The 25,114-nt window shown below is 38.1% G+C and overlaps 1 protein-coding gene across 3 annotated transcripts in view; it reads right to left on the minus strand.

Moving 5' to 3' along the window:
• LOC121350780 (transformation/transcription domain associated protein) overlaps window positions 1-25,114 on the minus strand; it is a 75,403-nt gene that overhangs the window by 13,140 nt on the left and 37,149 nt on the right. For all 3 annotated transcript variants that reach the window (XM_041462433.1, XM_041462431.1, XM_041462432.1), the window contains 21 exons: window positions 24,674-24,799; window positions 22,730-22,876; window positions 21,352-21,554; window positions 20,562-20,683; window positions 19,489-19,702; window positions 18,489-18,668; window positions 18,009-18,155; window positions 17,274-17,393; window positions 16,693-16,980; window positions 16,000-16,137; window positions 15,503-15,615; window positions 14,858-14,993; window positions 12,342-12,533; window positions 10,294-10,489; window positions 9,410-9,675; window positions 8,570-8,670; window positions 6,196-6,397; window positions 4,910-5,074; window positions 2,835-2,925; window positions 1,176-1,375; window positions 160-421 (listed from right to left, as the gene is read on the minus strand). In XM_041462433.1, coding sequence (XP_041318367.1) covers window positions 160-421; window positions 1,176-1,375; window positions 2,835-2,925; window positions 4,910-5,074; window positions 6,196-6,397; window positions 8,570-8,670; window positions 9,410-9,675; window positions 10,294-10,489; window positions 12,342-12,533; window positions 14,858-14,993; window positions 15,503-15,615; window positions 16,000-16,137; window positions 16,693-16,980; window positions 17,274-17,393; window positions 18,009-18,155; window positions 18,489-18,668; window positions 19,489-19,702; window positions 20,562-20,683; window positions 21,352-21,554; window positions 22,730-22,876; window positions 24,674-24,799 — 3,609 coding nt within the window. The remainder of the gene's footprint in view (window positions 1-159; window positions 422-1,175; window positions 1,376-2,834; window positions 2,926-4,909; window positions 5,075-6,195; window positions 6,398-8,569; window positions 8,671-9,409; window positions 9,676-10,293; window positions 10,490-12,341; window positions 12,534-14,857; window positions 14,994-15,502; window positions 15,616-15,999; window positions 16,138-16,692; window positions 16,981-17,273; window positions 17,394-18,008; window positions 18,156-18,488; window positions 18,669-19,488; window positions 19,703-20,561; window positions 20,684-21,351; window positions 21,555-22,729; window positions 22,877-24,673; window positions 24,800-25,114) is intronic.

Genomic DNA, 25,114 nt, shown 5'->3' on the forward strand with positions numbered 1-25,114 from the left:
AAGACAGGAAAAAAACATTTTCAGGTTTGCTGAATGACAGAAAAGTACCATTTTTGAAATTTTCTCTCAGGAAAGAAAGCAGAATGCCCTCACAGCTGAACTGTGGGGGGAAATTTTCTTGAGATTAAAAGCAACATTTAAAAAAATTTAAACATTTACCTGTTGTAAACTGGCCTTTTAACTTCTGGAACACGGGGTCTTGAGCTGTTGCCTGTGCTCTCCTAGCTAGTGACTCTGAGGCTGCACTAGAAAACATGGTGGACACATTAGAGACATTCTCAAGACCTACTCCAAAGGTGCTGACTAACTTCTTGACAAAATTCAGTGTATGAGGAGTGATTTTGGCATCTGAAACGGCTCCACTTTTCTCAAAGGCAACAGAGTAGCACTTGGCCAAGCCCTGCTGCAGTTGTCTGAGCACCTAAGAATGAAAAACAGAAAAAACAAAATAGTCAGGAAGATCAGGCCTTCTGATTTGACACCAAATATTCATTCCCACTGCATTTTATATAGTAAAATTATGCTCTCAGAAACATCTGCTTAAAGCTCTACTATTAAACTGCATCAGAGGGTCAATCAGAATGACAGCACTGAATTTCATTAGCGTTGCAAACAAACAAACTGAGCAGGGGAAATGCTTCTTCACAGAGGACAACTTGCTCTTTCAACAGCAGGTAACTTTTAGATTTCATAGTTTGAGATCTATGAAAAAAAAGGTGACATGAGGAAACCTTCAAATAAACACTGTGCTAGGCAGACAGAACAGTAGTCCAACACTTTGGGAAGCAAGGAACAGCAGAGTGGCAGGTCCATCTGCTCTCTGTTGCAATGCAAATTTCAGGTAACAATCACCACCTGTCACAGACCACCAGATCAAGAAGGAAACTGGTATCTCTGAGACTTAGTATAAGAATATACATTTTCAGTTAGTATGAGCAACAGCTTAAATCCTAGAGGCATTCATCACATTAACAGTTCTGCAAAACCCTTGTACTGCTTCCAGAAATAACCAAGATCCTGAAACTCCAATCAGAACAGTCAGTTCCACAAACATCAGTTTACTAATCAAAACAAACAGTTATGCTTTGATGTTTAAAATTAATTCTGGGTAAATATTTTGCAGTTAACTTTCCCTTAGATGATCCATACACTGAAGGTGCATTGAAGCCAAATACCTCCTCGTGCCAATTCTCTCTGAACCAGACCATCTGATCCACAATGCCTTCCAGAGAGGACAGAAGGGTCGGGTGCAATTCCCGCTGCATGTGCATGATCCTGCTGCATCTCCACATTGGGGCAGTGGCTCTGATGGGCCCGGGGTCTGAGGCAGAGTGGGACTGATTTCCAACTGAACTTGGCTGCTGTTGCCCTGAATCTGGAAAGTAAACATGAAAAAGGAAATAAGAATGACCTTTCATGAACTTGGTATGTGTCTGTTTGAAATAAAATAAATTGCTCCAAGAATTGGCTTGAGATTTACATTAAATATTAATTATGTGTTCCTTACTGAGTTTCAGAAAGAATTTTTTTAGAAAGAAAATTGGGGTTTTTTAGAGAAAACTCTGCACCAAATGCTATTTAGTGGTACAGACTTCCCAACATTAAAGCAAAATAAACACTCTTCAAAAACACATAGGAGGTGTAGCTTTTACATCATGAACCTATACTCTTGAAGTAACAGACATTATTTCATATAGGATCAAACTATTTGAATTAGGGTCGTTTTTTCACAACCCTTTTGGGGACACCTTCCACATATAACTAAAGAATAAATGTTTTTATGCCAACAACAGAAACTGCCATAGTCTGTATCTTTTAGGACAAACCATCCCTAGCATGACAACTCCATCAGACAGTGATTAAGCAGTTTTGCTTTATCAGATGACCCCCAGTAACTCACATAACCCACCACCCAGCAGTGGTTTTTGGCAGAACCTACAGGGAAACATTTTAATATTGCTGGAAAAAATAAATTATGAGGGTATGTGGGCATCTCCTTCTGCAAAAGAGTACCCAAACAAAAATAAAACATTATTTAATTAGTGCCCTTTCAAATTTTATACAGAAGTTTAGTGAACTAATTCCCAAATGGAAAGGGCAATTAAATAAACAATGTACTTTGTAATAAAGAACACAGAACTGAAATGAGAGTTCTTCAAGTAGCTCTCCCAGGATTCCCAGGAAATTATGTGGGACAAAAGAACAACTAAATTCTGTGGAATCATTTGACAGAACTATTCCAGATGTGATTTGTTCTTGGGAAAACAGTTGTTGTGCAAGTTGCTGAATGCTTTCCCCATCTCCCAAACATTTCTCAAAGCCAACAGTGCTTTTATCTGGTATAATCTGAGATGCTCATTTTACTTGAAAATTCACCATAAGAAGGTATTATGGAGACACAATTTTTTTCAAGTGTGGCTCCTAAATGTTGCATGGTTCATGCTTCCAATAAAAATCAGTCAAGAGAATCTTAGAAAACTGTGACATTCTGTATTTGTAAACCAAGAATTTTCTACTTCTCCACAAATTCATCAAGAAAAACATCCAGTAAAGAACATGTGATTCTCAATAATTAAGGTGATATGAGAATGAAGGAGATGGAATTCCTCTTGGTGAGTATTTTATGCAAGAAAATTCAAGACAGCTCAAGCCATCTGCAGGTTTAACTTGACAGAAACAAATCAATGCAAGCAGAGCTTATCAAGAGTTTTCTTCCTTAGTCTTGCTAAGTTGGTATGTTTTCTAGAGAATCTCTTTTCTCTGTAATATCCAGTGAAACTTAACCTAACAATTGTTACAAAGAGTCCAAACAATTCCATGAGGACCAAACTCACCACTCTTGTAGCGCTCTCGCTGTTCTATCTTCAAGGTCAAATAGAGGGTCCTGATAGGGAAATAAACAGCCTGGGGATAGACTCTTCCCACCTATTTGGAGATACACATTTCTCAGTTAAAGAATACCGACTAGAGATCACATCAACACAGACAGATTCTCTTGTAAATGAGTCCAATTCAGGAATAATCAGCTCTTTGTGTTAAATAACAGCTTATGGAAATTAAAGATTCTTTCAGTAACAGGAACCCAAAGAGGATGAATTGGTAGCTCCCTGCACACACTGTTAAGACATTACCTAATTAGGGTTTCCAGATCATATTGCCTAATAAACCTGAAAGCAGCATAATGTCAGAGCTCCAGCTGGGCCAGCTCAAAGATCTTACTCATGTGCATAATGGAAGAAAAAACAGACATAATGACAGCAGTTAGTCTTTAAATTAGGCCACAATTCCCAGCAAGCCCCACGATACTTGATAAGAAAGCCCATTAGAGAGTAACTTTACTCCACCTAATTGTGGCACTTAATGTAAGGGGATACCAACTGCACCCAAAAATAAAACCAGGATTTTATGGCTTCCATTAAAAAAAACAACCCTAAAGAGATGTTGACATTCAGCATCCCATTTAAATCTGTAAATCTCAGTATCTATTAAAGGAAAGAAACCATGTGTATACTACCTGCAATAGAGCACATCTTAAGACATCATTTGAGGCTTCTTCAGCCACAATTTTACTAAATCATATATCCTTTCTCCATCCAAATGGATATGGTAAGTGGTGGAAATATAGCAATGGGATTGAAGCATTCAGTAATCTGATGTTTATGACAGATTGCTAAGCTGACACACACATGCCTCATGCTGTAACTCAAAAGTTATTTGAAGAGAATTGTGGAGTTTTAAAATAGTAACACAGAAAATATGGTATTTTTTGATTTAATGCTTTTTTTATGTACCTGAAGTTTAAAGGTAAGACAAACAGGAGTATCTGTGATATTTACAAGTCTAAGCTCCAACTAGTGTATGACTTCTGAGCAAACACTCACTTCTACAAATTTTATACAGATCTCAATAAATAAAAAAGTGTCTGCAAAGTGTTGAAATTAGTATTTTGTGCCAGAAGACAGTAGAGCACAGTGGTGTTGCCAGACAACACCAAGCCATACCCATCAAAGTTTGCCTTTCCTACGTTGGCATCTTAAGCTGCTTAGCAGCATGGTCTCTTCAAAGTTACATTTAAATTTTATGAAGAGGGAGGGAAGGGAACATGAGTAGCTCTGCACACACAGACATATCCAGAGCTGCGTTCACCCTCGCCAACAGAAATGGACATTCTCTAGCTACAAAAACTCACACCCTCAGAGGTCTGAAAGAGCAAGGACAGGGGATAGGATAAAAGGAACTCGGTCTCACAGGATCACAGAATACCCTGAACTGGAAGGACCTGCATGGTCAGAAATTCCATCTCAAAAAGCAAGAGGGGAGGAAAAGAAAGGAGTTCTGTGAGGAATTCAGCACAACAGCTGTCCTGTGCCAGTTTCCAGGAAAGAGTGGAGCAGTGCAGGCCTGGAATTCAGGTATTGTGAGAGCTTCCCATGGCCACCTGTGCATTAATGGGACTTCACAACTGTTTTATATCAACCTGAATGAACAAACACCAAAGCACTTTCAGAGTTTGCCCTTTAGCTACTAAAGCTAACCACTCTTTACTCCTATGTTACAAGCATTTTTAGTTATGTATTTTATGTGTTCTACCTTATTCACAAAAATACATTAAATAGAATTCCAGAGGGAGAGCTATAATGCCTCATACAAATAGGAATACAGTTTCACTGGATTTAATCTCAGTAAGTAAAACTCACTTTATTTAAATAAAGCGAGCAAAACTCACTTTATTTAAATTTAAAATATCCTGCTTAAAAGTAGAAATTACCATTTTTTAACACATCAACAGTTGCAAACAATACCATTTTTAAAGCTTGGCATTTTTGTAATTTGCTTTAAAAAAATATTCATGTGTCACCTCACAAATGAAGTTTACAGACCATAAAGAATTAGAGATTATCTTCAGCACCTGACTGATGAGGTTGAGCAGGAGTTTGCCCTCTGAGCCAACCAGGCAGGTCAGCAGCTGTGGGATCCAGGCCAGCCACTGGATGGGTGGGACACCAATACAGTACTTGTCCACTGCATCTGCCAAGGTGTTCTTGTCATCATCAAAACTCAGCAGCCAAAGAACCTAGAAGAGAATTTCGAGGCTCTCTCAGTGCTTAAGTTTAAGACACATCAATCATTACAATGCACAAAAGCAGAGATATTTTATTAATAAGACTGTGGAGTCCTTGGAACTGTTAAAGCTGCCTCAAAGACAAGAGCTTCCATTCATTGTGCCTGGCCAATGCTATTTTTTCCCTCAGAAATAATATTTAAAGGATGTAAAAAATAAATGTAAGTGTACTCCTTACTATGAAATAAGGCAGAAAAGAGCAAACGAACATGACTGCATTCCAGAAATTCTTTGGGATTTTGGCTGGGGGTGTGGATAAAAATTTAGGCAATTTTATAGAACCTAAAATATGCAACTAAGATAAATGAACCTTGATACAACAACTTGATTATCTCTCTGGGTGTTCTTAATTATTTGAACTGTCCACCCCCAGTTTAATTTAAATGTAAATATATTAAGCATATTATATATTCTATAAATATTTATATTAAAACTCATTAACTATTATGCAACCAGACAGAGAGAATAATAAACTTCAGAGTACTGTTGAGGCCACCTTTAATCTCAAACAATATTTTCTGTATTTGTTTCATGGTCAGAACAAATTGGTTCTTCCCTGGTCTGCTAAAATTTTTTCACTTTGTCCATGAGAGAGATCAAATATCCCCAAAGTGAGAAACATACAACACAAATAGCTTTTTCTGGCCAAAATTTTGCTGAATTTCAGAGTAAAACTGTACAAAAAAGGCTCATCTGGAATAAAATGCAATACTTATGTAAACATCAATACTATTTATCCATAGTAATGATAAACAGTCCTCAACATATGTTACTTTTTAAAGCACCAAAGGATGCCTTTTTGCAAGTATTCCACCACACTACGTAGTAGAAATGCTAGATGTGATTTGTCACTTTCCTCCTACAGAAAGGTTCCACATCTAAAGGAAAACCCAGACATCCCACTGACCCCAAAATGCATTATGAGCAACCACACACAGCCCCTCCATCTACACTAAAGCTTTCCCTCAGTAACTCTTTCTCTAATTGCAAAAACTTGAGTACTGAACATCATCCCAGCCCTTCCCAAGAGGGTGGAGCCCTGGTGTTTATTTTTTAAACAACCCAGACCTCACCTTTGCTAAGTATTTCCTGGATTTGCTCTCGTTCTGGTGGCGACAGGCGTGCAGGTAGCAGGTGATGGCAGACACCCCCAGGTGCAGCTGCCTCTCCTTCACAAAGATGTTCTCCAGGTAATCCCCCCACATGGCCCACGCTTTCACCAGCACGTCGTGCATTTGCACAGCTGCAGAAAAAGCTTTGTTTGCTTCTTCAGACCTGCGTGGTGACAAGTAGGAATGTGAGTTTTATATAATTTAGTCACTGTTTGCTAGTGTAAATCAGATTTCTGATAGAGCAAGAAATTAGTTTCTTAATATTCAGTGATACTTTTGTTAAGTTCACTAATAAGGTCCCTTACAACTGATTTGTCATTGCTTTCCTTAAAGTTCAGCACCAACAAAAGTAAATGCTTCATAATGAAAACAGTTTCATAAGTGTTAAAAATCTCACATACTCCCTTAAAACAAGAAAAAAACTCCCAGTACACTGCAGTGGAAACCCAAGCAGTGAAACTGGGGGAAAGAAGAGCAAATAATAACACAAGGGGAGTGAAGGAAAATCATTTAAACATGCTGTTCCACTGGGCAGAAAAAGAATAAAGCAACACTGGGAAGATGTTATTTAAGTTATCTTTTAGAGGAATGGATCTTATTTAATTCCTTTTCCAGAGAAGTCATGAAAACATTTATAATCAACATTTTCTGGAAACAGTCAGTTCCTCATCCCCACAGCTGTAAAAGTTTCTTTTTTTCAACAGGAAAAGTGAAAGAATTTGAAGTTTACCACACAGTTCTGGGTAACCAAAAGATTATTTGTTTGCTACTTCTGAGGTTTTGTCCATGTTTCCTCAAGTGTCACAAGTCCAAAATTTGGCATGATTCATCTGAATATATTTACAGCCCTGGAATCTGTGTTACTTCTTAGGCATAAAAATAAAGGATGAGAAAACTCACGTGAGCATTACCAAGAAGAAGAAACTTAAAGTTTTTCAAGACTCTTTATTAACAGAAAGAGCTTCACTTCTCCCTTGCAGAGTAAGCACTGAAATAACCAATATCAAAGTAACATGATGCTTGTTTGACTCATTTTTTTAAACTACCTGCAGTGTATTTTTAGCATAACAATATTAGCTTGGGGGATTGTAATACTAAATTAAAATGACCAGATACTGAGGCATGAATCTAAAAAGGAAAACAGTTTTGTCTGTCATGTGTTGGTTTTTGTGCTACCTTCATGTCCTTGCTTTCAGAAGCTTCCTGCAGCCCGGATGAAGGTTGGAAGTGAACCAGCCCAGCAGCAGCCTGATGGATGACTTTGTATCACTACTGCTCCTTTATAAGAAAGGGACTTCTCTGTCCGTTTTCTTTTCTCCCGCTCTACAATCCATCACTCTTGACACCTGAGGTGATTTTTTAAAATGGTTTCTATCACCTTGCCCAGCCAATGGGCAGCACAGGAGGATGCAGGAGCAGAGGTGACCTTTAACTTCAGTTTTGTTGACACACAGGTAATCAATCAGCAGTCCCATTTTCAGGTTCAACACTGCCACTGGTCCTAACTGAAAACTTCCTAAATTCCTGGCCTTAACTCCAGTGCTAAAAAATGCTTTTGTGGCTTTTACTAAGATTAAGAAACTGCAAGTAAATCAGAACCATGTTTTTGAACAGAAACCATTATCCATTTTATCCTGAAGGAACAAACAGAGACAATTCTCTGCAAGAACTTTTTAAAATTTAACAATATGCGGGAGGCACACTTTCTTCTCTTTACATCTCAACTACAATTAAGCCAATGACCATGTAAAAGCCCAATGTACTTTCCATCCAAGTAATTGCATTCTGCCTATTTAAAATTCTCTTGCAGCCACAGAAGATATTCATCATTTCCTGACTTGAATTGCTATGTGAGGTTGCAGCGTACAGCTTGAGACCTGATGGATTTCATTCTGTAAGTGGCCACAATGCAGTGGGTAAAGGAATTATTCCACCCATATGTAACACATAGCAAAATTGTCATTAAATCCCCTGCCCACTAAGTGCTCTTGAAATTTGAAGGGGTCTTTTTGGCATCACCAAACAAAATTTGACTGATGAGCTATTTATTTATTGAATTAAAGAGAGATCTTCCTCAGAATAGTAAAATGCCTCTCAGTGGAAAGCAAAACCATTACTACTTCTGCCCTACAAGGCTTCAATATAGGACCAATCATTACATCTCCAAACTGCAAAGGAACTCTCACAGATACTTTTACTTTCCTACACAGGAGTGAGAAATTTTAGGCTGGTATAAAGATATGGAATGGCTTTTCTGCTCAAATACTGTGTTGAATACTTCAGCTGCATTTTTTTTCAGATGTGTGCTAGTGCCTCTTGCAGCCAGCATACTCACTTGTTAATCTGTGCCAAGAACATTCCCTTTAAAGCATAAAACTCTGCAGTCATCTCCTTGGTGAAGTACTTCAGATTGGTTGATTCAATAACTTCAAGACCCTGTTAAATAAGCCTTAGTGAGAAAAGTCTTTTAAAAGGGAAGGCTTTGTTAAATGAAAGTGCCATAAAACAACAGTCAAAATATTCTCTTGAAATTTAAATAGCATGATTTTCAAGTATTTAATTTTGATTTTAAAAAATACTGACTGACAATTTTAAGTTTCCACTGGCCTATGCAAATCAAATACTACAGACAGCATTTAGCAGGTTATCTTCCTACCTTGTTTATGTTATAATTATCCTTATGTTGTATTTCAAGGTTCATTTGCTCATCAACCACATGCCAGTGGGTTTTGCCTGAAATCACACTTTTTCCTTTTCAACACGTACAATTTTACTTCAGTTTGACAGCATCCACCACTCATGAGTCAGACACTCCGTGTTGTTTTATCCCACTACAAATAATGCCATTTTCAAAGTCCTTCCATTTATCCATCTTGTAAGATTTCAAAAAACCTACTCCCACTTTACTTCTGGGTCAGCTGCTTTTTAATATGTCCAGCTGATTTTTCATATATTGAATATATATTTTAATATATTCACAATATCCAGTTCACAGAGGACATTAACTGCTTTGGACTGACAGCATGACTCAAAACAACACTCCCTGCAGGGTATAACACGGCCAAGGTGACTCAGCCCCTGTTCTGGATACAAGCAGCTTGTTTAGATCAATGCATCCGATGGCTCCTGTAACCCCACGAGTCCCAACAAAGCTTCAGGAACACAGCTGCCCTACCTGCATGCACTCATTTTTGCCCATGACTCCAGCCAGCTGCAGGTAGCACTTGACCTGCTGCCGGATCTTCTGGAAGCAGTCCACGATGGGCACGGTGGGGATGGTGTGGATGCGGCTCAGGATGTCCAGGGCCACGTTGACCAGCCCTTGCTTCCGCGCGATCTTCCCGTACTGGATGATGGCCGAGGCCGAGGCGTGAACGCCCAGCATGGCGTTGTTGGAGCTGGGGTCGTGCTGGGAGCTGTTCTCATATGCAGTCACAATGGCTGCAAAGGCAACGTGAAGTGTTTGCCATTGGGAATGGCGTTACACAGAGAGCAGCACCTTACACAGCAACATACATGTCTCAAGATAATCAAACATTTCAATGGAAATTGAATAAGAACTAAAACTCACCAAAATCAAGCCACCAAGAACTTAGCTGTTTGTGGCATTCACATTCTCTGAAAAATCCCTTTGCCTGGGATTTTTCTCCTGGGAAGCTGAGAAGCCTCAGAGAAAAAGGAAAGCTATTCTCATCTCATTTGCTTCTCCTGTGTTGTGCTCATGTGTGGAATGTGTTTGGAGATTGTTTCACTGGTTTCTGGTATGAGTTATTTTGACTCATTGGCCAATCAGTGCCAAGCTGTGTCAGGACTCTGGAGAGAGTCATGAGTTTTCATTATTATCTTTTTAGCATTCTGTAAGTATCCTTTCTATATTCTTTAGTATAGTATAGTATAGTATTCTTTAATATAATATAGCATCATAAAATAATAAATTAACCTTCTGAGAACATGGAGTCAGATTCACCATTCCTCCCTGCCACAGGGATCCCTACAAATACAATATGTGTTGTCTGGAAAATTCTATGATGAATGCATGCTGGACCAGGCAAGACTTACCCTGGTAATGATGCTGTCTCCACATGAAAATGCTGCTCCAGTGGGATAAATCATCTGACACGATAGGCAACCTGTTCCTCCAAGTCTTGACAACAGTCTTCATATCATGTAAGCTGTTGTTCCTCCCCAGATTAGTTGGTTGCAATCCCGCGTTTATTTGGGCTGCTTCCTGAAGTTCAATTATTTGCTGTGCTGCCTAGAAAACATAAATATAAATAAGGAACAAACAGAAGATGGCAGCAGTCTCGAACCCACTAAAGGCAGCAGACAGTTTGTTAAAACTTCAACCACCTGAAGAAAAGGCCCACAAACTTTAATGGAATTTAATTACCTGTAGTACAATAAAGCCAGTGTAGTATTCTCTAAGCTACCACTTGGAAGATAACAGTTGTATTCACTGTTAATCAACCATATGAGATAACTATTTGAGAAAAAAAAAAGGCAGTCCAAATTTATAGAGTGAAATCTCTTGAAACAAAATAAATTAAAGTAATATTTTCCTACAATCATCTCTGTATCAGCTCTCACAATAGCTTAACCTTCATCCTACACCCATTCATCACATAAATTTAATTTTCTCATGGGTATTTAATCACATACTATCTGATATTTAAAAAAAGTAATTACTGCAGTGCAAATTCTAGGCTGCATTTGTACCTCTGTCAGTCACTGACTAATTTATCATTCCTTCATGAAGGATATATACATATTAGATTGTTTTAAAAGCTTGTTTTAATTGATATCTGAAAGCACTTAAATACTTTATTTAGCAATATTAATCTTCCTGCTGCAGATGCTGCCATTCTTGAGAAGGTGAGGGGGGCCAATATGAAATATGGGTGAAATCTTAGCAGGAAGGAATTACATTAATTGAGAAGCCATCTAATGCTATTGTGTGAGCTCACAAATTGTACCTATTTACTTGATAACTTCTTCTGAATACGGACAAAACTTCCATATTCATTCACTTTATCTGACACATCAATTTATATTATAAAAATTTTAAGGTATGAGCTGCTGTGTGAGCTCTTCCCACAGGAACAATCATTTTATAGAGGTCCCTTCTTATACCATGTAGATTGGTTATGAATCACACACCCAGAGTGAAACTACCGATCTTAGACACAGAGGCCTCTGTATCAAAGAGAACTCAAAGCAAAGTCCTCTGCACTGACACAGGCAGGGCTCAGTGTCAGATCTCTGAGTAATGGCCCATCAGGAAATGAAAACTGAGATATTCCACAATTTCTCCACTGGAGATGAAAGGTTTCCTCCACAGGAACAAGGGCTTTGTCAGGCATATATTTATAGGGTATCTAAACAGGTACAAAACCTAAATGTCAAATGAATGGAATGTTTTGCCTAAATCCCACACTGCCAAGCCCAGCACAATCCTGCCACAGCCCCACTTCCACACTGGTTCCACACAGAACAGAGCAGATGAGGTTCATTTTCAAGAATCTTCTGAAAGTAACTCTAGGCCAAATCAGATTTTTTAAAGATGGATTTAGGCCTCTACTTCTGTTGGATTATACTTCTCAATAAAACATCTACTCTCCAAAATTCTTCTCTTACAGTTGCAACATTAATTATATACATTATTAAATCCAAGAGAAAACAACAGGGTGTTGATATTTTATACATTTCAAAAGGAAAGAGAAATCTATTTTTGTTATGGTAAAATTTGCGTGAAAGTTTCAAAGGACACAACCATTCATTTTTCACCTTCTAATACATGTTAATGTCATTTCACGTAATAGTTAAACTACATCTTCCATATAATCACAATTGTGCCAGGTGCTTCCCAAAAATATTCCTGGAGATCTGAAGAAAGGTGGGTTTAATCACTAACAAGCTCTTCCTGATAAGCAACAAGTATTTTTGAAAAAACAGAAACACACATTCTGCAACTTCGAACCAAGAAATACCATGATGCAAAAACTATCAGCACTATATATATATATTATATACACTAAAATATTTCACACTTGCAGCTACTGAAAGTTCTGCTACTGGAGGACAACTGGAAAGAAGAACTCTGTTGTTACCTGGAGCAGGGGGGTGTGGACGTGGGACACGACGTGCGGCAGGCGCCGCCACTCGCGGATGGCCAGGCTGCTCGCCATCTCCACCAGGCGCTCGATGAAGTTCAGCTGCTGCTCCTCGGGGTGGCAGATGGCCAGGTACCCCCTGTACATGTTCACCTTCCAGGCCATCTCCTTTGGACAACTCAGTTCCACCTGGTTGTGGAATAGGAAAAACATCCAGTTAAGATTGTTGCTACTCAAACAGTTAACTTTTTTTTAAGCCTTCTTAAACCAACAGCTTTGATGTTTTAAAAATAATCTCATTTTTTAAGAACATCAGATTGAAGTATTAAAATTTATGTCACTAGAGGAGTTTCAGTTCTCCCAAAGTTACTGGCAAGGGCAGGCTAGCACACGAATTGCCAATTCAGCACGAGAGCAGAAGTGCCCATGCCCAAGCTGCTGCTGGGGTATTTTTACTCTGACAACTGTAATGCATCTCAAAGAGCTGAGCCAGCCCAAAGCAGCCCTGCCAGAGGAGCAGGAAGCTCACAGCAAACAATTCACCCTGCACAAAGCCAGAAGATGTTTCTCAGCAGATAACACACACTATGTCTGAAATGCTTCAGGGGCTCCAGAACATGTAATGGCAACTTCTCACCTAAAAGAATCCTGTGCCTACCTGTCCCCCATCATGCAGCATTGTACACCCTGTCTGCTCTAGGGCATTGCTAAATTTATGAAAATAAACAGCTGATATTTTTTCAAGTAATCACAACCAAATTCTCATTTATGTTAAAGTAATTCCTGAGCACAGGTGCAAAGACAGGTCACAGTGCTAAAATAATTTATAAAATCATTTTAAACCACTTCCTCTGGAACAGTAGAAATATGGCAACTAAACCCAGAAAAGCACTTGAATTATGCAGCACCTAAATTCTGTGAGCACTTTGCAACAAACTGAACCAGTGCTCACCAGCTGACGCTGCAGGCCTTTAATCTACATCTTTCTCACCTCTTTTTCCTCCACTTTACAACAAGCCCTTTATGGTTTGATGTGCAACAGAGAAATCCCCCTGCATTATCCTCCTGCTGATAAACTGTATAGTGACCATTACAATTGTTATTCCTGTTATCCTCAACTGACTTTTACGCCTGAGCCAGCAAAGAGAAAGTGCCAGGTAGCATCCTTACACATACACTGTGAAAATAATCTCCTTCTTTATTATGTTATCTACTGGATCATTAAACACAATGGCAGTGTGAGCAAATGGAAATGAGTCTTGGGTCCCATCAAAGGCTACTTGCTGTTTTAATAGCTCAACTTTAATGGGTAGATTATTAAAAATCTTTCACAAAGATTTACAAAAACTGATAGTTATTTGCCATAGTCTCTGGCCTCTCTTGTGAATCAACCATGGAACTTGACAAAAAACAGCCACATTAAAGAATATCAATAAAATTGCAGTAGTGAGGTACAGCAGCATAGAATCAATTATTCTTTCAGATCCCAATATTTATGCAAACATGTGCTGACACTTTTACAAGAACCTGAGTAGAGTCACAAAGGCTCCATTTATGGCTTCAGCAGCATCTTCTCCTCAGTCATAAAATAAATGTCTCATTACTGAAAATACCTCATTTAATACAACTGCAGCTACAGCATATCAGCACTTACTCAGGGTTGTCACTTCCACTCAACTTGCAATTGTCCAAAACCAGAAGCTGTCAGATATGATCTATTTCACTCTCTTCAAGCCCAAGGCTTATAATATACTGTACAATATAGTTCTTATTTTAGGATTTAAAGGTTTCTCAAATATTTCTATACTTAGCCTCTGAACTTGCATACTTAAATAGGACACAGAATACTAAGTGATATAAGAACAAAAGAAATTAATTAAAATGTAAATAGCACCCATAAGACAGTTTTTGTTGCATGTGCAGTTTGCTGCTCAGACATTTGGCTTCACATTGCATTTTAAATATGTACTTCACCTTTTTATTGCAAATTCTGGCATCTTTAGCAGAGTAATTCCAGTATTGTCCCTTTACACAACAGTGCAAGAAATATCTGCAAGCTCCTTTCTACCTGATTTAATGCAGTATTCTCACCTCTTAGATTTCAGTTTTACATCTGGTTAATGTTTCTATATTAATTCATCACAGATGAACAACTCTACCTACCATGAAGAGAGAATACATTTCCTTAAAATTAAAACAAAACAGAAAAAAAACCCAAAGAAAAACCTAATCAAAACACACAATAAACCCCATGGTTTTCATCATCTTTATATTAATGACACCAAATACAACACTTAAAAAAAATTCCAGACAATCTAGTGGCAGCTCCAACAGAAGTCTGCCACTGGCCCCAAAAAGCTCAAGATGTCCATGCAGCCTGGCAGTTTACAGCAGCCTCAAGAGCAATAACCACCAGCTTATTCTCATGGGATGGTTCTTAAAGCAGTTGGGATGAAGATACCCAAGGCAGGATGAGGAGAAACTAAACATGAGCACAAAAAGCCCTCACTCACCTGCACCAGAGCCTCCTTCATAGCAATCCAGTTGGAGACCCTCCACGCACACTTCAGCACTAGGTAAGGATTTATGTGACCTTTGGACTGGCCATATTCTGTCAAAGGCTCCCACTGGTTCAACTCTTTTGAGCAACTAAGAGCAAATGCAGTGTCAATTTTGTTACAGAAAAAAAACCCCAAAACTTCAATAAAAGTGACAATAAATGTTTGTGTATCAGAATATTATCCGCATATTTGTTTGTCTACAAACAGCTTTGCAAGCATTGCAGAAGTTTTATTCAGATGGGAAGACTTTTTTTTTATTTACTTATTATCAGTTATAATACAGAAATCTGTGAACAGGGAAGAGCTGCATTTTGTGTCTCCCAGAGCAACCATTTTAAATAGGAAAAACAAATTTTAGCTCCAGTCTGTTTCCACCAATAGCAAATTACATTTTTACAGCAATTCAGGCATATCACTTCTGAGGCTCTGTTAAGGGAATACAAAATAGCTTTTTTTACTCCCTTAGGTTTTCCCTGTATCTGAGCTAAGTCCTGAAGTAAGTTTATTCTCATAACTAATGCTTTAAACCAAGAGCAGGGTATTTTGCTTCTATTGCAGGGTGAAAAGACTTGTTCCATGTCAGCTTGCAAGTCTTACCGAATCCAGTGGTCTTCCCAGAGCTGGTACTCAGGGAAGATGGAAGGGGAAGCGTTGCTCCTTTCGTGCTCTTTTTTAGCCTTCTCCATTGCTTTTTCATAAGTTTCTTGTGCCTAAAGAAAATTCAACCATTCCAGGTTTCCATCTGCTATGTGCACAATAACTCAATACTCTTTTATTTTTAAGAACAAGTGATAAGAAAACCTTCATAGACTTAAAAAAAAAAAAAGTCAAGTGTGTTAAATTCATTTCTGAATATAGCTATTATTTGACAGCTTGACAAATGTCATGAAAATCTGATGGGTGTGCACAAAAATTTCACCTTACCTCAGTATTAAAAGGTGTCAAACTACTACTGTAGACAGCAGAGAAGCCATGGCATTTTCCATTTGAGGAGACTGAAGTTAATAATTAATATTCAGAGGTTTTTCCTGCTGACCAGAATATTTATCCTGACAGTAGAACTACTCAGATAATTTCTAAAATCAAGACTGTACCTGTTCAAAAAAGCCGTGCTGTTCATAGGCAATGGCTGTTGCTGTCTCTGGGAATTTGCAGCGTTTCTGCCACAGCCCAGCCCACATATCCTCTTCTTGTAACAAAGAGTAGAGTTCAGCAAGGGAATCCAGGATTTCCTGCAAGGTTAAGAACACATATTTCTCCACAGTTAAGCTGTTTTTATAAAGCACAGTAGGTAGCAAACCCCACGTTCTACACTGAGGCAAGCTGAGAGAGACATGGAATAGAGAAGTGCTTATAAAACTCATAAAAACTCTCTTTAAAACTCTACAAGGCAAGGAATTAGTAACAACCATGTACTGAGAACAACACTGCATGACAAAAACATCCTAAGGCTTGTACACTGACTCTTGCCTGCCTTCCCTAACATAACAGATCAAATCATAAAACACAAAAATTTTCAACAAGTCAATAATACAATAGGACAAGAGGAAACAGCTTCAAGTTGCACCAGGGGAGGTTTAGATTTGATATTATGAAACATGTCTTCGGTGAAAAGATTGTAAAGCACTGGAGCAGGCTGCCCAGGGTAATGCTAGAGTCACTGCCCTTGGAGGTATTTAAAGTACATGTAAAATGTGACACCTGGGGACACGGTTTAGTGGAGGACTTGTCAGTGTTAGGTTTTTCTCTTCATATTTCATGAGATATTTCAATAAATATAACACTACCTGTTGAGGAGGAGTTATGCTTTCCTGCTCATAAAATTCTGTTGTCTGTTTAGGCTTGATCTGCAGACTGAGTCCTTTTTCAAAGGCTTGGTGCTCCAGCATGAGTGTAGAACGAAACCAGAGGTTGTGAGTTTTACCCAAGTATTTCAGGACACAAGGTCTGATGGGAATGGGAGGAACACACTGTGACATTGCTTCCACAAAGCAGTTCAGGGCACTTGGCTGGCAATCTCGCTGCACCTGATGGCTTCCACTGCACAAGAAAGGGCTTATTTCACCTGCTAGAGCCTAGAAGAAAAAACATAATATTAGCTGTGTATTCAGATTATTCAATTCGAGAAATAAGATTTAACATCTCTTCAGTACAGGGAACAACCCTTCAATAAGCACATTTCTCTTTGTAAAAGGAAAGGCCCTATTTCTTTCAAAAGATGTATTGATACAGGTACACAGCATTCAACAGTCTGAGAATGGCAAATATTTCAAAGCCAGTAAACAAAGTCACCACACAAACACATCTTCCTGTAACAGCAGTCATTTACAAAGAGGAATCTGCAAATGGGAGAGAGAGAGGTTCTCACATGTTGCTGTCTGTCAGACAAGATCTTCCAAAGTCGTGAAAATAGCTGTATCCAAGTCTTCTCTGCCAAAGGTGTAGAAATATGACACAACTGAACAAAGGCACTCAGCAACGCTCCCGTCTGGAAACAGACAGATGTACAGAAATAGGAAAATACAATTAATCCTGTGGCAAAACAGTTCAGTCATACAGTTGTTTCAGTAGTAATACTGTCTTTTCAACAAAAATTTAATCCTATTTTTATGTTGATCAAGACTCTGATTCATTACTGTAACCATCAAAAAAAAGAAGGAAAAAGGGCAGATGTTGATCATCTTGCTAATCGGAATAATGAGGTTAATTGGATAGAGCTGTTGCTAGTGTGGAGTTATTTAAACATAGCTTTCAGCTAAATTATTTTCTTAGAAATTATTTAATCATAAGATGCTGATACACATTTTTGATCCTATGCCCTGTGTTTGTCATCACTAGTTTCTGAACTGAATTGTTAAAATATACTTATGGTGAAAAAGGATGATATTTAATTTTGTAGGAAAGGGATACAGTTATAACTAGCAACAAAGTGAAGGCTTACAAATTTTTTACCATAGGCAAATAAGAAACTACATATTGTAAGAGATGTCTACATAAGAAAACTCAGCTAAAAAATGAGAAGTGTGAGATAGGAAAAGGAAAAAAAAACCCACTTCAGATCAGTTAGAAGTTTTAGGATTAAAGTGGTTTGTCCTGCACCTACCTTCACTTCCCGAAGGGAGTCGAGGAATTTGTCGTGCCGGTTGGTCAGCATGTGCAGCTGGTTGCCAATGTCCTTCTCTGAAAGTTCCTTTGTTTTGGGAGTGCTGGTCTGATCTCCTGGAGCCAATTCAATGTCTATTTCAACATCCTACACAGAAATAAACAACACAGTATGTAAAAATAGACATCTTCTGTGTACTTTTGCTTATTTTCCACAATAGAAAACACCCTCCTGATCAATTTATTTCAGCCTCACTGTTTTGTTCTTCAGGCTCAGATCTGTAATTGCCTAGAGTGCTGAATGAATGAATGAATGAATGAGAGATCTGAGAGACCCATGCATGCTTAAACCACAGGAGACATGACCAATCTGCACACATCATCTCCATCACTCATTCTCCACAGCTATCTGGTGAGAAACTAGGAAGAGCTGAATTCCATCCAAAAGACTGCTTTCTCCACAGTATTTTCTGTCAGTTACCTCCTCTTTGGACTCGCTGTTCTCCCTCTCCCGAGGCTCTTGCTTGACGTGTGTGACCATGGCAAAGGCTGCCCTGTCGTGGCTGTCAGCAAGGTTGATGACATTGGTGATGGAGGGCAGCATGGCCCCCTGGCAGCTGGTGCCAATCGTGGTGTTCCTCTCACACACTGCCAACAGCAGCTACCACGTGGAGAAGTAACAAGAGTTTTTGAACATGCACTTTACTGCAGAACTTCAAAGACAACATCACTAATTCTTAAAATATGTTTTAAGTTTAATATTTAAATATATTTAAGTTTAATACTTAAAAACAAGATAAAAGTTGCTATAGGAAGTTTAAGGCCTTTTTATCATCTTTATTAATAGAATCTCCTAGACCTAAAGGCTAGGAGATTCTATTAATTTTATACTTTTTAACACATGTATTAAGTGCCCTCAATCTGCTAATAAATACAGACTTTGTTATCCTAAAACGGATGTTCACAGTCACTTTAAATTCATGCTTTAATATGCAAATTAAAGCATAAAATAAAAGGTTTTGTCCCATTTTATTTTAAATAACCCAGGCAAAGATGCAATTTCATTTCAAAGTAATCCCACCTAACAGCTGTCATACTGTTAGGAAACATTCCAGCTTTAACAGTTTTCTAGGAATCTTCTCCTATAACAATTCTTGGGGCTTTTTCCATAGTCATTATGAATTATAAGAGATTGTTTTCCTTAAGAAGTATTAACCTGGTCATTAAGCTTTTGGCAGAGAAAATAGATTATAAACATTTGTATTAAAGCCACTTTCCAAGCATCAGCATTTCACTGTTTAGCCATTATATATATTTTTAAGCACCACAGGAGCTGAGGCTGCAGACTTGGTATTTTCAGCTTTGATACAGACAATACACTCTACAAAACACGCACCACACAATGCTTTTACACACAACAAGTTAAAATAAGGACTAAAACACATTTCTAATTGCATTTCTGATACAAGTAGTTTCCCTACCTCGATGCACTGCTTTATCCAGAAGTGATTTCCCATAGCTTCCCAGTTTTGGGAACAGGTCACATAAAGCAAGCGCTCATAGACGCGACGTTTCATGGAATTGTCAAAGACCTCAAAGAATTTGGCTCGGATGAGTGGCTGGGCACAGCGCAAACCAGAGAGAAATGCTGGCTCCAGTTTAGCTGTAAGTTCACTCCCAGAAAGATTCTCATCCCTTAAATGAATCAAGATCAAGTAACAGAGCCATTAGAAAGAGAAGACTCCTAGGTTTTGTATAATGCACTAAAATTCCCAAGAGATCACCTTCTGTAAAAACTCACACGTGATGAACATCCAGGCATAGTTTTTGAGAGAAACAGCAAAGAAAATATAGCTGTTTGTTGTAAAACTGCCCAGAACTATCAGAAATACTCTTTCAGGATAAAATCTTATCATAATTGTGAAACACTGAGCTACATCTGTATGCTGTTTGAAATGACAAATGTTATTGATTGATAAAACTTTCTGAGCACTCTGTGCACACGAAAGTTTTACACAGTGAATCAGCAGAGTACAGCAGCAAAGTGACTGCAAAATAATGTGAAGCAGCAGCACACCATTAAATCTTGACATTTGTTGATAAGGTGGACTATTTTATTTATTTCATTGCGATTCAAATCTTCAAGTCCACCTAGCAAAAGTAACTCTCCTGAAAGTGTAATTTACAACTGAGTTTCAAGGAAAAATAATCTTTATATCCTATGAATGTGAAAAGATAGATCTTAACTGTAACCACAGTGTTGAGAATACAGTCAGCTACAAGGATGCCTTGCTATCTTGGGAAAGAAAGAAGTTGGGGTGGAGGTATTTTATCAGTGCCAAATGTAAAAATCCTTACTAAGGAACCTCTGTTTTCAAATTGCATTCCATAAATATGCACTGTAGTCTCAGTAAAGGGAATTGATTTTGCATTTTAGGGAAAAAAAAAATCCCTTAATTCAGACCAAAGAGGATTGATGACACGTTATAAAGTTCATATATGGTACAAATTATGAACCAATAAGCTGCAATAAATGATTAATTGCTATAATTACCTATAGACGTAGTTAACAAGGTCTAAGAACTGAGCATTTAATTCAAGGTCTTCTGGAAAACGCTTTTCAATGTAAGTCATCATTTTCACCAGTAAAATGGACTTCTCCCGGAGAGTAGGTGTCTGTGGTAAAAGAACACATGATTAATTTTGTCAATTCATCTTAAAACATGCAGAGAACTAGCACATTCAAACTACAACTCAGCCACTCTTTACATGACTCTTTTGCTTCTAAAGTACTGCAAAAGAGCTTGGTAGGTTGTAGTTCTTAAAAGGAAAAATAACTCAAGCACTTATCCTTCTAATATGTGCTGGAGAATTTTTAAATTGTGACTAAAAATAAGTTTAACTTGTTCAGGGACTAAAAAGCTCTGATGTATATTATAAAAAGTGTAGGTCCTTTTGTACAGCACTGGGTCATAAAGAGCTCAACTCTTCACAAAAATATGCCAGATTGAAGAGGCCACAAAATGTTACAGAGTAACACAATTTATACCAGCATTAGTCATCTTCCTCCTGAAGAGTCTTTCTATCCAGGTTATTGTGAAATATATTTTAAAACTTCAAAGCACAAAACAGCATTTGAGATCAAATATAAGCCTATAAAATGCCAAGTATCTATAGCTGCAGCTATTTTCACAGGGAATGAAAATAGTCTAAACACCATCAAGGGCATCTAAACATATAGATTAGTTCATTACAAACCTCATTGTCAAAACTGATTAATTATATTGGCTAACCATAGTTATTTAGTATTTGAGTGCAATAATGACTTCATCTACTCAATTTACCTGATTAGCTGCCATTGGGGAATTGTTCTTCACCCACTCCTCCACTATTTTTACCACAGCACGAAGAATTTTGGCATCAGTGGATTTTTCAATGAGAGATGTTAGAATGGCTTGTATAAAATTTTTCCTCATTTCCATGCTCATCACAGCCAGGCGAGTTTTTACAAGATCCAGACTCAGCATTACCAGTTCACTTGTACCTGCTATGGATGCAAAAAAAAAAGGGTTACAGTTGTGCATACACCTATGAACCACCTAGGAAAAAAACTTTCCAGATAAGATACTGTAATTTTAAAAATATCAGCATCATCTAATGCCTGGAAACATATCCCCAGAGATAGTGTGTTCAGAATTACTACTTTACATTCCTACACAACTAAGGCACAACCCAAGGCCAGCTTGGATGGGCCTTCAGCAACTGTCTAGTGGAAGGTGCCCCTGCCCATGGCTAGGGGTTGGAATTAGATGATCTTTAAGGCTCCTTCTATCCCAAATCATTCTATGATTCTGTGACTTCTTTCAGAACCAAATCCATTCAAAATCCTAAAGGCAAGCCTGTTTTTTCCTTTCTGCAGATCTTTAGTAGAAGGTATTCCAGACCCCTAATACTGAAAAACTACAATTAACTCCGTGAAGGAAATTGTCTGTGATGCAGCTAATTCTCTAATTCTGTTCAGCTCATTTCCTGACTTGCTTATCTATGAAGTTTAATAATTTTCCAATTGTTTCTCAGTGTTAACAGAATTTACAAGGTTCTCATTTACCTAATTAAAGTTTGGGCTGGCAATCTAACAGCAACAATTCTTTCAAAGTGTTTACTCCAGTAGCTTATTCATTAGTAAATTACAGGGCCCTTTACCAGCACTGAATTTTCTTCTACAAGAAGATCTGATTTTTTCTAATTCATTGGACAACAGACAGAATTATACTGACTGAAAGAGATGCTATTTTAAGATTAATAGCAAAAGCATCAGCTCCAACAAGTTAATTCAAACACATTTGCTCCAATATTATAAAATAGGAAGGAATAAAATAAAAAGTGAAAGCACAGAGCAATCAAAAAAATTCAGCCCCTCTCCCCTCAACCCTCTAAAGTTTTGAAGAATTTCAGTAATTCTATTTATGCTGCAGCTCAACAAATGCTTCACTAACCCTGCACTGAAAAGGTTGGGCTAAATTCATATATTAAGCAGGTAACTGGAACTCATAAGTGCATTTTTAGCTCTCAATACTTCAGTAGCACTACTCACTAAGGCTGAAGTATTTTTAAACAAGTTATAATGCACACAAACTGCAGAGTCACTTGAATCCCTGTAGGATGAAGATATTTAATACTTTCCAACACTTCTAATCGTTACCAAACTGTACAAGGTAATACCTGTGTTTGCTTCTGCTGCTCCTGCTGTGGCCTGTGGGTTCAGGTGTTCCCTGACCATCTTCTGCAGGGACCTCATGAAAACTGAGATCAGCCTGTCAATGTAGCTGGGGTTGTTGCTGCATGCAGATTTCAGAATCATCAGAGTCCCTAGAGATAAAAACAAGGTTTCAGGAATTTAAACTTCTCTTGAGCATGACCTGAGTAAGGTAAAGATGCCATTAAAGAAGGACGGGACTACTCAGGTTACCAACATTAGAAATCTGGAGAGATTTGGAGAAAAATTTCAGTCTCAACTTCAGTCCTTAGACTAAGTCTAAAAGGTTATTTTTGCACTAATCAAAATATTTCAAAGTTTTGTATACAAGTGTGTGATGAACAGCAAGGAGAAAAAGGGAGGACAGGAAGAAAGGGACTGAGAACAAATACTTCCCCAAGACCTTAAAAAAATGTAACTACTCCTTATATTGCATATTTATCTTAGCAGCAAAAAGTAGAAAAACTTTTAAATTAGTAGGCCTAGTAAGTAACCCTACTAGTAGGGTTTAGTAATTAAGAAATCATAACTTGGATTTTCTAACCTAGAAACTTTTATAAAGTTTAATAAATCAGTTGCTGTAGATTGAAGAAGTTAACCCAAGTTGACTACTTAACCTTTAAAAACAAAAGCACACACATCGTGTAAAATTATACCTACTAAAAAAACCTACTGCAACTTTCTAATTCAGTGTACCTACACAGCATATCTACAGAGGCACGCTCTCGTCATTGAATGGCTCCTGCCAAAGTTTTGATTTCTTTTTCTGATCAGATGGGCACAAAATCTGGCCCACAAAGCTCAGCCTCTGAGCCACAGAATTACTGCAAAATGCACCTCCTGACAGCTTGATGGTGGTGCTGCTTTTAAGGGAGCTCTGGACAAAATGTAAGAAACATCTTTCATGGTTAGTTTGATGTAAAGCACGTCCTGACATCTGACAAATAGGCAATTCCCAAGGTAAAATTACAGCCATCTACACAGCTCACAGAACAGAACAGTGAAGGACATTTGCCATTTAAATCAGCAGGTTTTCCAACATTGTACAATTTCAGGTCTGTATTACCAACACAACTAGTTCTGGGCCAAACTCTATTATTCCTATATATCTTTGTCATTCTATTATGTAGCTGAGTTGTCTAGCAGTTCAGTAAGTACAAAAAAACAAGAAAAGAAAAACGTTTCTGCTCTTCAGAATGGTCTATGCTAAAAATTCAGATTTTGTCACACAAAAAAATAACATTTTTGTAATTTCTTGATTACTGGGAGTTTAAGACCTATAAATACATACATCTTAATACACTATCTAAATCAGCTAATAAATGAGGCTTTAAAAAATTAAAAAGAAAGGCAGGAACACATAAGATTCTACACAGATTCCTTGAACTGTTCTATCTCAGAGGACCTGCAGGATTTGGTTTTTTTTCCATGTAAGAAGCTGCCAGTAACTTTTACTTTATTTTTTGGCTAATATCAACATTGCACCTTTTCCCTATGCACTGTGAATACAAAAGGCTTCCACCTAGCAGATGTAAAGCTCCCCATCTCCAAAAATTGCTCCCAAGTGACTTCAGGGAGCAGACAGAACACAATGAAGCCCCCTCCATTCCCTTTCTCCACAGACATGACATCCCAAGCTCATCTCCATTCCCTTTCTCCACAGACATGACATCCCAAGCTCATCTCCATTCCCTTTCTCCACAGACATGACATCCCAAGCTCATCTCCATTCCCTTTCTCCACAGACATGACATCCCAAGCTCATCTCTCAAGTTAGCTTGAAATGCTTCTCACAGCTTCCTCTGCATCAGATCAGATTGCAATTTCCTTATGGAAAAGGAAACTTGTGACAAAGACATGACTCATTCAGGGACATTCCCACAGAGCTGCCAGGGGTGTGGGACACCTACCAAAGAGCTGGGAAGGGTTGGCATTGGTGGCTTTTTCATAATTAGTCAGTCCCTCATAAATAACCTTCCCAACTGCAGCATAAAGGCACTCCAGCTCTTCGTACTTGGAAGCTACACTTGAGGTACCTGCAGAGTTCAGAGGTGTGTTTAGTTTTGGTAACATTACCCACAGAACAGGCAAAGAACAATTACAATGTCACTGAAACATCACTGTAGTCTTACACCGCCAACAATCTAAGGTGACACAGGCAGATCCTTCATTTATATAAACCTCTTTACTATACCAGTATGTCTCTGATAATAGTGTACCACTTCTTCTGAGTAACTCAATTTGATGAGCAGTCTTACATTACTGATTTACTTTTTTTCCAAGAAAATATTATCTAAATTAGTTTCTATTAAGACACAGCATATTACTTATTACCTTTCTTTTTTACACTT

The sequence above is a fragment of the Pyrgilauda ruficollis genome, unplaced genomic scaffold (genome assembly GCF_017590135.1).
Source record: "Pyrgilauda ruficollis isolate IOZ18807 unplaced genomic scaffold, ASM1759013v1 scaffold16, whole genome shotgun sequence".
Taxonomy (NCBI): domain Eukaryota; kingdom Metazoa; phylum Chordata; class Aves; order Passeriformes; family Passeridae; genus Pyrgilauda; species Pyrgilauda ruficollis.